Source organism: Anolis carolinensis, chromosome 1 (assembly GCF_035594765.1).
Source record: "Anolis carolinensis isolate JA03-04 chromosome 1, rAnoCar3.1.pri, whole genome shotgun sequence".
NCBI classification, from domain to species: domain Eukaryota; kingdom Metazoa; phylum Chordata; class Lepidosauria; order Squamata; family Dactyloidae; genus Anolis; species Anolis carolinensis.
Window position 1 is genome coordinate 191,472,649 of NC_085841.1, and position 12,170 is coordinate 191,484,818.

Sequence of the window (12,170 nt, forward strand, 5' to 3'; positions counted from 1 at the left end):
CAGTGATTCCAGCCATGAAAGCCTTTGACAACACAATAATAATAATGATGATGATGATGATGATGATGTATTGTTGAATGTGTTTTTGTTTGTTTGTTTTTGTTTGAATGAAAAAGTAAATGGTAAAATTGTAGATGGTGGAAAAATTAACTGCAGAAAGATAGAACTTAAATGCAGGAGATGCAAGTATATATAAAAAAGAGTAACAACAGACATGGTGAAGTTGCAGGTAGCATGCTTTATTTAAAATGAACATTACTATCTCAAGGAGGTTCAACAAAACAACTAACAATACTACTACATAAATTATACTAATTCAAATTTAAGTTCAGGGCACCATGTGATGTTACAACAACAGTTTTATTTTTTTCTGAAACTGTGGCTCAAACTTTAGTTGCCCGGAGTTGAACTAATGCTATCACACACTCACTGCATCCTAAGAACCTCCCAGAGTTGGTGCTGTTTCTGCACCTGAGTGCCCAAATAAGCTTTGTATATCAAAGGGATGGCCAGGTGATGTTACTTTATTTAAAAGCCATTTGGGCAGTCAATGTGCCAGAAACAGTACATTAACAGGTGGTGAACAAAATGCTGGCCGCTTGCACTTTGTTCAAAGTATCGTGAGTCATGAACAAAAGATAGTTTGCCATTGATCAGGCTGAACATAAGACATTACAGTGAGACTTACAGGAGGGTAAATGCAAATCCCACCAATGCCTTATGTTGCTGATTCAAAATAAATTCGTGCAGGTTCAAGGAAAACCATGCACAGCATTCTCTCTTAGGTGTCGGTAAATAAGTCTTCAACAGGGAGCCTCTCTACCTGTTGAGGCATTCTTAGACATCAACGTTTGTTGAGGCACAAAGATTAGTTCATTGTTGAGCAGGGTATTCATTCCCGAAGAAACTTTCTCCTACCAACTGTTCCACAAGTTACATTTTTAAAAACGTCATAAAATAAATGGTACAAAACGTCATAACCGTTATCTTCGGCTATATACAGTATGTACATGTCAAGAGGAAAATAGGTTTTAAAGTCTGACAATAATGACTATAAGTCATAGTGTAAATCCTTGGACTTTGTCTGGTTCAGGTAGGTATAAAAATAGTTTTCAAAATATATATTTACAAATCCGTTACATTTCAGTCCATATGAATCACTTGCCAAAAGTCAAGTGTAAATAAAACAGGCCAGGCCTTTTAAATTGATCTAATGTTAATATTCACAGTGGCAGAGTCGGTACCAAATTCATTGTCTAAATTCAGCGTATAAAGTCCCCCATCATTCTTTTGCACATCCATGATGATAAGAGTGGTCAAGTCTTCACTGGTTTCCACATGGAATCGACCGCCCTGACTCGAAATGTTTTCCCCTCTGCAAGACCATGATATGTCCGGAGCAGGTTCACCAGAGAAGGCACAGGATATGGTAAGAACCTTTCCTTCCTCAATTGAGATGTCATTAGGAAGAGCTTCGATTTTGGGCGGTATACCTTTGCAAAATAGGAAAAGACATTTAAAGTTAGTTGTTAATGGAAATTTCAGTTCCACTATGACACGAGTTCTCTACATATCTACGACATAGTGGAGAGGGTTCTCTACCTCTACGTATAATTGTATTGCTCACCTCTCAAACCAGATTTACTACTAGTTGAACTCTCCAGTTGGGTCAGACTAGATTTCCCCATTATACTGCTGGAGCTCATCTCTACAAAGGATTCTTTCATGGAGGACATGCTTTGGGCAGACATGCTTGCAAATTTCATTTCGCTCATGCTGCTGCTACTGCTGAACGAAGCTTCTTGCTTAGAAGCGGACATTTGAAATGATTGCGAAGAGAAACTTTCCTGCATGCTTGTATCTCCACTTCTCCTCAACACTACCTCTTTTGGAGGTTCTTCAATTAGAGCTGTGGAGCATAGCAAACACAGATGAAAAAACAAAACAAAACAATGACATCACATTGACTTCATGGAAAGAGAAAACAACTTTGCTGTTTAAGGAAAACTGAATGTGGTTATAATATTTTCCCAGTCATTCCCTCTCATTTTGAGATATGGGTGCATTTTCAATTTGCATTTTTAGTCAAACAAGACGAAAAATGTGAGCTGACATTACTAAGTATGTATTTTAATGTGATTATATTCTATGATGTTGCCCACTCCAAGTCCCCTTGGGGAGATGGAGGCAGGATACAAAAATAAAGTTGTTATTATTATTATTTTATTATGACACAGCAAACAAGATAGATATGCTGGATTTCGTATCACAAAATCACAAGTCGAACACTTCCCAAGTGTCTAGGACTGTGTGATGTATTTTCGGATGATGCATGCAGATCCCAGTAGGGTGGCCTTTTGTAGTTGGTAGATCGTAATTTTGTCAATGTCTATTGTTTCCAAATGCCAGCTGAGATTATTATTATTATTATTATTATTATTATTATTATTATTATTATTATTATTATTAGTTGACAGTTTAAAGACGTTTCCTGAAATGAATTAAAATGCATGCCTTTGAATCGTTCTTTGTTATCCTGAATATCTATAGATTATAAGCAGTTTGCTTTGCACCACCATCAAGAATGACCACAGCTTTCCTTAAACACAAACTCATACATACAGTACATAAATGGCAAAATGCAGAGGAACCCATTGATTCCAGGAATCCATATGCTACTAGTTTTGTCTCAGATGTTTAACACAATATTTTAACAAATCCAGAATATTCCCTTAGGAAGTTAATTATTTGGCAAGTTTATGAATCAATAATTACTACAACCAATGGGTTAATAGCAAGATATTCCGTTAGGATATTCACAACCATCTTGTGGCAATAGCAAGAAACATTTTCTTGCATTCATATTTGATTTGGAATCCAATATTTTGCAATCATAATCGCAATGTATTTTATGTTGACAAACTATTGGGACAACTGAATTGTTTTCATCACACCCTCTAAATCCACCCATTTTTGAAAAAAGATTTAAAGAAAAATAAACTCACAAAGGACAGTTAACGATGCTGTGGCAGAGCATTGCCCATGGAAGTTTTTTGCTTTGACCGTGTATTTTCCACTATCGCTCACGGCAGCATTTTGGATTGAAAGCGAATAAACATTCTTGGTACGATTTACTCGTACGTTGGATGAGAGAACGATCTGGTAACAGGGAAAAGGGGCTTCATTAACACAAGTATACCAAAGATTTGCAAATGAGATATTTAAGGTTAACAAATATTTACTTACTGGCTGGTTATCCTTAAACCAGCTGATTTCAGGAGAAGGATCTCCAGAGACTTCACAGGTAAGCAACACATCTTGTCCTTCATTTACATTTTGAGATTTAGGTTGTATGACGAAGACAGGAACATTTGAGGTATCTTTTGAAACACTCATTTCAAAGTGACATTTGACAATGCCCTGGTCAGTTTTTCCTTCACAGGTTAGCATTCCTTCATCTTTCTGGCTAGGTTTTTTGATGGTGAGAGTATGGTCACTTCCTGACACACCATATCTATAATCTTCAGAGTTACTTAGCTGTATTCCATTCAGAAACCATTTCACATCAGAAGCACCAGCAATACTGGCTTTAAGCATAGCTTTTTGGCCTTCAGACACAGACATCTTAGTGGTAGTAGATTTCACTTCTGCGACAGATGTTTTAACATCTTCAGACACCAGAGACTTCTTAACAAACTCTTCTTGGACCACTGCCTTTTCTTGGGAAGTTACTGTAGATGTCTTCTGGGTAGATACTTCAGCTGTTTCGCTTTTTTGAGCTTTGGCTAAGCTTGATATCTGAGAAAAAGCACTTTTAAACACCTGGCCTACAAATTGGAAGCTGGTTTTGGAGGTACCACCTTCTGCAATAATCTCACATGTATATTCTCCTTGGTCAGATTCTTTGAGGTTATGGATCTTAAGTTCATATGTTCCATCAGCTGCATAATGAAACTTGAAATGACCATCTTCTTTCAATTTCTTGCCATCTTTGTACCAGGCTACTTCTTGGACACTTAAAAGACTGCTTTCAACTGAACAGAACAGTTTTACTTTATCAGCAGTAGATTCCAACTTTAGCTGCTGTTTTATCTTAGGAGGAGCTGAAACTGGCAAGTCTACTTTCTCTCCTTGTGGTGTTTTTCCTGTAGCAGTTGATTTGGCCTTGGAGGGGGCAGATGATGGCTCAGGGGACTTGACTCTCTTGGGAGATTTTACTTTGTCTGGAGACTTTACATGACGCTCAGGCGATTTAACCCTTGTAGGTGATGTAACTGCTTTTTCTGGACCTCTTTTCTTTTGTACAGTCAAAGTAAAGTGAGCTTCTTGCCTTCCTTCCGAATTTTCTACCAGAACAGTGTAGCTTCCTTCATCTGAGCTCTGGACCATTGAAATTTCAAAAGTAGATCTATATTGTGTACGTGTGACTTGGTAGCGCCCAGAAGAAATAATAGCTTGACCTGCACGTATCCACGTCACCGTTGGTGTTGGTTCACCATCGATGTCACAAGAAAACCTTGCAGTTTCTCCTTCAGAAACAGTGATTGACCTTGGTTTTGTTAATATTGTTGCAGGCAGAGTGGTTTTAAACTTTCGGTGCACGGCTCTTTCTTCTAGTGATTTTTCTGCGGAGGCGCTGACTTTAGTTTCAGCCGAAGCATGATGTTCATATGATGATAATGATGCTCTTGTTTCTGTCAGCTCTGACTTGACTTCTCTTACTGAAGAACTTGCTTCTGTCGCAGAAACTTTCTTAAATGAGGAAATCCCATATGCTTCAGTCCTTGTCAAATCAGGAATAACTGATCTCGGGACTTCATCATCCCAGCGGTGGGAAGTATAAGTAGTATAATCTCCTCCTGTAACATCTAATGTTGCATAGTCAGAACATTCCCCTTTATAGTTTGTGCACATAACACGATATGTACCACTGTCATCAATGTGGCAGTCAAGGATCTCCAAGGTTAACACTCCACTAGTATTAGTGAAATGTATTTTATGGCTTTCTTGGAGTTCAACCCCATTATGATACCATTTAACTTCAGCAGTAGGTTTGGACTGCACATTCAAAATAAATCTGGTGTTGGTGCCACATGGTACACGGTGCGAGCGCATTCTCAAAGTGATGCGTGGGGCATGGTCCAAAGTGAAAGGTTCTTGAGTCAGAACTTCATATTTCCTTTCCATTGTTTTTTGAGTTTTCAGAGCAGCTTTCATGGATTCATATCTGGAAAATATATCAAATCTTGCTGTTCTTTCAAACCGAGAGAGCGATCTGTCACTGGACACGGGACTTGGTGAGCGTGGACGAGTTCTCTCTGGAGTTGGAGATCTTCTCTCATGTTCTTCTACAGGGCGTGAACGGGGTTTAATTAATTCAGACACAGGGCGCATTAGCTCAATGTAAGTTGGAGAAAGAGAGCGTCTCCTTCCTAGTAACCTTGAGGGAGGTGAAAATTCCCTGTGAACATGTCTCACCATTTCTATTTCTTCCTCCTCTTCTTTTGAGGACACTTCAGTTATTTCGTGTTCCCTCCTTCTTCTCCTTCGGCTCTTTTCTTCTTGTGACATATACTCAAGCTCACTCTTGTACTCTGAGAGCCTCTGGCTTGTGGTAACTGGTCGTAGCAACTCTTCATCTTCTTTCTCTGACATTATTCTCAGTTTTTGTTTTGGTGGTCTATAAACTGCTCTGTCATGGCGTTGTCGGAGCTCTGCATAACTTGCACTAGTTTCTTCTTTAGATGGTATATGATAGGTTGCATATCTCAGATCTCTTCTTGTAGATTCTTCAGCAGCGACTTGTGCACCGGCTGCAGAGTAATGGAGAGAAGATAATTCAAAGCGTGGAGGGCTTCTGCTTGGAGGTGAAGCTGAAAAGCCTAACTCTAGTTCTTCTTCAAGTTTCAATCTTTCTTCCTCAGTTCTTTTCATGGCTAAGTAATCATCAACAGGAAGAAGTAATTCTTCTTCTGACAGGTCACTAAGTGATCGCCTTCTTGGTCTATAATAAAACTCATAGTCAGGAGATGGTGTACGCCGGCGTGCTGGTCTCACTATCTCAAGATCATCTTGGGACAATTTAGGTATGCGCCATTTAGGTTTATATTGATCAGTAAAGCGTGGCAGCGGTGTCACATAAAATTGTTCCCATCTGGAAAGGCGAATGCGCTTCGGTCTCTTCTGGACAATTCTGTCAATTTTACCTGGCATTTCATACTGATCTCTCAGTTTTTTGTACCACTTCATGTCTGACATAGGCACAAACAATTTGATATTCTGATCTTCTTCAAGAGCAGCATGTCTGCGAGGCTCTGGGATCTCATAAGGCATTCGGAGTCTCTTTTCTTCTTTAACTTCTTCCCTTTTGATTTCATATTCACCTTTGACAGTCTTTGTGCTTACAGCTGGTTTATACATGATGGCAGCTTGCCTTAGAGCTTCTTGGGCAACTTGTGTCAGGGGAACAGATTCTGTCCTAGAAAGGATTTCTGCCATCCTCACTGTCTTGTCAATTCTCTTCTGCACATGCATTTGCCTCTCCTCTTCTGTCTCATATGCACGCTTGACATATTTCACACGCTCTACTTTCAAGTAGGCCTGGCAGCTTGTGGATCCAGCATCATTTGTAGCAGTAACTCTGTAATAACCACTGTCTTCTGGTAAAGTGTCCCTGATGTGCAAAGCATAGTAATCCAATCCTTCATGCACAATTTCAATGTTGGGGCTAGCTGATAGAGGCTGACCATCTTTTTCCCATTTTAGTGTTGGTTTTGGGGTACCAGATACTCTTATCTCAAAGCAGATGCTTTGGCCTTCTTGGCATTCTGCGTTTGCCAGAAGCCTCTTGAACATGGGTCTCAGGGTGGATGCTTCTGGAGGAGCATGCTGAACAACAGTTAGCTTAGCTTTGCAGCTGTCCTCACCATATTTGTTGCGTGCCAACACAGTATATTCTGCATCATCATCTTCAGTAACATTATGGATGAGAAGCTGATAAAGACCTTTATCAGTTTCAAAGGTGTATTTTCTGTCATCATCTCCTGGCTTGATCTTCTGACCTGATTTGAACCATGTTACACGAGGTTCTGGGTGAACTGTTATAGTTACTCCAAATCTAACATTTTCACCAGTGTAGGCTGTCCGGTTGTAAAGAGGAAGAGTAAATTCTGGTGGCCTTTCCAAAAGTCTCATAGTATCCACTCGGCGCTTGACCTTTTTGACAGTTCTGCATCTGTAGTAGTCAGATACTTCTCTCACACCTTTGACAAATAGTTCTGCATAGGAACTAGCCTCTCCATAGTCATTTACAACTTTGCACCTGTAAGTACCATCATCTGATTTAGCAATATCTTTAACATACATGGTGGCCACTCCTTCATGGTAGGTGATTTCATATTTTTCACTGCTCTCCAACTGCCGAACTCCAAAATACCAGGTTACTTCTGTGGATGAGTCATAATTTTCAATTTTGCAGACATATTTGGCATGTCCACCTTCTTCAGCAACAGCATGCATTATCTGCCCAGTAATGGGTCCAATTTCAATTGATGCCACTTTAACTTTAGCCACAGTAACACCTTTCTGAGATCTGATTGCACCACCCCATGAAACACGGGCTACTGACACAACCGTATTCCATTCCTTCTTCACCAATGTTTGGTAATAACGCCTGTGTCTCAGTGTTTTGATTACTTTAGTGCTGGTCTTCTCTGTCCTCTGTTTCAACCAAGTGTGTTCAAGGGCTTCTGTAGCAGTCATACGAGATTTCCTTTCTTTTACTAGCAGACGGTCAATAAAGTCTAAGGCCTCAATACTAATATCTTTGAAGGCTTCATCATCAAAGTTGTATTCAGCGCTGATGATATTTTCAATTGTCTGTTGGTTTGTTTCTGCAATGAAAGGATTAAGACCACTTAAAAGTACATAAACTAGAGTTCCAATTGACCACATATCAGTGGCTGTGCTGACCAGGTCGTGCTGATGGACTTCGGGTCCATAATATTCAGGAGAAGTAAACTGGAGTCTGAAACTATCACCAGGTTTTAACTGTCTTGCCTGACCAAATTCAATTATTTTTATTATAGAGCTCCTTCTTGTGAAATAAATAATGTTCTCTGGCCTGATGTCAAAGTGTCCAATGCTGTGACTGTGTAGGAATTCAACTGCTTCACAGAGTTGACGTACATAGCTGACAATTTCCCTTTCATTAAGTTCAAAGGCAGGGGTATTAAGTCTTTCAAAGATGTCAACTCCAGAAATGAACTCGGAGATCATGATCAATTCTTCTAGGCTTTCAAATGATTCATGGAGGTATAGAACATTTCTATGCCTAGCGATGTTTAAGATGGAGATTTCTTTCTTTACTAGCACTTGATCAGCACCCTTTACTTTGACAAACTTGGCCAAGTAAGTCTTCTTTGTAGCTGTCTCTACACACCGGTGGGCAATTCCAAACTGCCCACGTCCAAGTTCTTCAGCAATCATATATCTGTCATAGAGTTCCTTTGTAGAAGAGTGAGATGCTTTTGCTGCAGTGACTTCTCTGGATTCATCAACTTCTTCATCATAATTGACTGATCTGGTCTTATCTTCCTTTGTTATGACAGGATCTGTAGGTTCAGAAGCCTGGCTCTGGCCAAATTTGTTTTCTGCTATAACTCTGAATACATAGCTTGTCTTGCCAAATAGGTTTACCACAGGGTACCGTGTGTCACGAGCTTGACCCACACGGATCCATCTCTCAGCTGTGGTAGCACGTTTCTCAACTGTGTAGTGGGTAACTTTGCTTCCGCCATCGCTAGCCGGAGCATTCCATGTTAGATTGACAGAGTCTCTTGAAATCTCGCTTGCTTTCAGTCCCCTTGGCGGGTCAGGTACATCAGCTACATCCAGCTCCACTGTTTTCTGGTCAATTCCAAATCTGTTTTTGGCACAGACAATGTAGAAGCCTGCATCTTGTCTGTCTACACCATTAGGGAAGACAAGAGATGTGAATGATCGTGTGACAATAACTTGATAGTGTCCGTTGGTATCAATGAGATCTTGGCCTTTCTGCCATGTGATCACTGGATCGGGCTTGCCACTGAATGGTATTTTGATGCTGACAACTTCACCACGGAGAGCATGAACAGCTCCCATTCCTTCAAGATTTTTAGGCAGGTGGATCTTAGCAGGAACTGCAGAACAGAAACACACAATGACATAAAGGAAGAATTAAAATGAGCAAAAACAACTTCTTCAAAAGCATTAAACATTGTTTTAAATAGGAAAAACACGATTTAGACTGGTTTGAGCATTTGTCATGCACTAGACTAATGTTTGAGACTGATTACTTGGCATAAGCTCTGTCTACAGCTGTACAGTAAATTGAGCAGAAAACATTTATATGACAAATTTTTGGAATAATTAAAATCATACTAATAGTATAATTATTCATTGAGTATGGCTTTTACTATTTTTTTTCTGACAAAAGCTGCAACAAAATCTTCTATCAATGTGGCAGACATACAGACATATTTATGTAACCTAGGATTTCTGCATTTTTCTGTTATTACATGTTGGAAGCTATCTTGTGAGTCTTGATGTTAAAATGTAACCGAAAGTGCCTACATGAATACATACACTTTTTGCAATTATTACGTTTTCATAGATTGAGAATCTATATATCCTAGTATCATTGCTTTCGTCAAGGCTTCAAGGCTTGTCATCATCAGATATTTTGAAAAAATTAAGAAAATATTCTCAGCATAGGGAGGCTTTTTTAGTTCATATACCTACGCTGTATGAAAAGTTAAATAATTATTAATGTTGGTATAGCAAAGCATTGTGCTTACCTTCAACATCCAAGGAGGCAGTACCAGACACTGACCCTCCTTGGTTGGTTGCTCTCACTTGATATACAGTGGCATCATCATCTGTTACATCTGTAATGACCAGTTGGTGATATCCACCCTTAAATTCTTGTATCTTCACTTTCTCCCCATCAGGCATAATCTCCTTGCCTTGCCTAAACCATTTTACAATGGGCTTAGGATGACCGGTGACTTTGCAAACAAAAGTAGCATGACCCCGGAATCTCACATTCAGGTTTCTGATTTCTTCCTTGAAATGTGGTGCCTGAATTGGTACATCAGATCTAGGCGTGATTGGTTCTGAAATGTCACTCCATTCGCTTTCACCACCTAGATTTTCACATTTTACACGGAACTCATATTCAAGGCCTTCAATAAGACCTGTGGCGGAATAGACAGTTTCACGGATTTCTTCTGTTGTTACGGCAATCCATTTGTTTTGCTTCTTCTCACGTTTCTCCAGGTAGTAATTTCTAATCTTTGAGCCTCCATCACTAGCAGGTGGCTTCCAAGATACCACACAAGAATCTGCAGTCACTGCAGATGCAACTGGCCGTGTTGGCTGGCCTGGTTTTTCTGTAAAGAAGAATATGTACAAGGATGTGACATTTCTCTGCTTTGTTGAACTGACGTTAAACAGAAACATGGATTGTGCAGTGTACTTACCAAATGGAGTCTTGATAACAACAACAGATGAAACCTCTAATGCCTCACTGATGCCAAAAGTGTTCTGAGCAAAGACACGGAAATAGTAGCCTGCATTTTCAATTAGGTTAACAATTCTACAGGTTGTGCCAGAAATGCTTGAAGATACTAGCTGCCACTCTGTGCCTTCTTTTGCTTCTCTTTTCTCTACAATATAGTTTGTTATTAAGGCACCTCCGTCATCTCCAGGTGGCTTCCAACTGATGACTACAGAGTTCTTCAGCAATGCTTCAATAACAATTGGCTCTGTTGGTTTATCTGGCTTATCTGTGAAATAGGAAAGACAATATTTTAACTTATGTGCCAAAACATATATTGAACCCTATGATTTTTGAATAATGGAAAAACAATACTTACCTTGTATTTCCACATTGAGTGTGGTGTCAACTGTTCCAAATATGTTACTAAGTTGGACTTTGTACTTTCCTGAGTGGGCTTTATGTTGTACATTTTTAATGACAAGGTGGGTATAATGCTCTGTGTTCTCAATAGTAATATTTTCTCCACTCTTCAAAGGTTTCTTGCCATGGAACCAAGTGATGGCAGGTACTGGACGACCAATGTATACAATATGAATGCGGAGAGTGGAACCTACACCTGCACAGTATTTCTCTTTCAATGGGAAACCTGGATGGAATTGTGGAGGAGCTTGCAATAAGAGCTTGCCGCTCGTTTCAATCTCTCCAACATCATTGACAGCCTTGCAAGTGTAAAGTCCTTCATCGTCTTGCTCCTCTGTAAGAACAGTAAGTGTATGGGTGCGTCCATCTGATGACGTTTTGTATTTTCTGCTCTGTACCAGTTCCTTGCCAAAACGGTACCATTTTATATCAGGAAGAGGTCTCCCAACAATCTGGCATGATAACTGAGCTGGTTCACCCAGATTGGTAGTGACATCCTTCATTTCTTGTCTTATTCCAGGTGCTTCACCAGCTGTGTTTATAAAAAGAGGGAAGGGCGAAATATAAGTGAAATCTTCCCACATTGTTTTAATTGAATAATGCCATATTTAGTTTTGTTAGCACTGGAAGGTGAAAGAACATATTTTTTTCATTGTGTCTTATTGACTAGAGTAAATACACTAAAGTAAAGCATCATATTTATCATATGTTTTGCCATCTTTAACAAAATGTGCTCAAGTTAGTTTGCACAGTAAAGGATGCTAAAACAACATTTTAATGCTTGTTGTAAGTTTTTTAATTGTTTTATTTGATCTCTTAATTGGGTTTTTATATCGGGATATGATGCTTTAATTGATTATGTATTGCTGTCTAATGTATTTGTATGAATTTTATATGTTGTATGCCGCTTTGAATTCCACCTATGGAAGAAAAGCGGGATAGAATTTTTTTTTTTTCGTGTTAGGAACAACCGGAGTTGCTTCTGGAGTGAGAGAATTGGCCGTCTGCAAGGACGTTGCCCAGGGGACGGCCGGATGTTGTTTTTTTTTTATGTTTTACCATTTTTGTGGGAGGCTTCTCTCATGTCCCTGCTTGGTGCTGGAGCTGATAGAGGGAGCTCATCCACACTCTTCCCGGGTGGGATTCGAACCTGGCAGCCTTCAGGTCAGCAACCCAACCTTCAAGTCACAAGGCTTTTATCCCCTAGGCC

At 39.6% G+C, this 12,170-nt stretch overlaps 1 protein-coding gene across 1 annotated transcript in view; it reads right to left on the bottom strand.

Annotated features, from left to right (window-relative positions):
• Window positions 1-218: 218 nt before the first annotated feature.
• The window catches only part of ttn (titin), a 331,374-nt gene continuing 319,422 nt past the window's right edge, over window positions 219-12,170 (bottom strand). The window contains exons 278-284 of the mRNA XM_062969136.1: window positions 10,917-11,492; window positions 10,521-10,826; window positions 9,837-10,430; window positions 3,247-9,179; window positions 3,006-3,159; window positions 1,628-1,909; window positions 219-1,493 (exon numbers count right to left, since the gene is read on the bottom strand). Coding sequence (XP_062825206.1) covers window positions 1,201-1,493; window positions 1,628-1,909; window positions 3,006-3,159; window positions 3,247-9,179; window positions 9,837-10,430; window positions 10,521-10,826; window positions 10,917-11,492 — 8,138 coding nt within the window. The 3' untranslated portion in view covers window positions 219-1,200. The remainder of the gene's footprint in view (window positions 1,494-1,627; window positions 1,910-3,005; window positions 3,160-3,246; window positions 9,180-9,836; window positions 10,431-10,520; window positions 10,827-10,916; window positions 11,493-12,170) is intronic.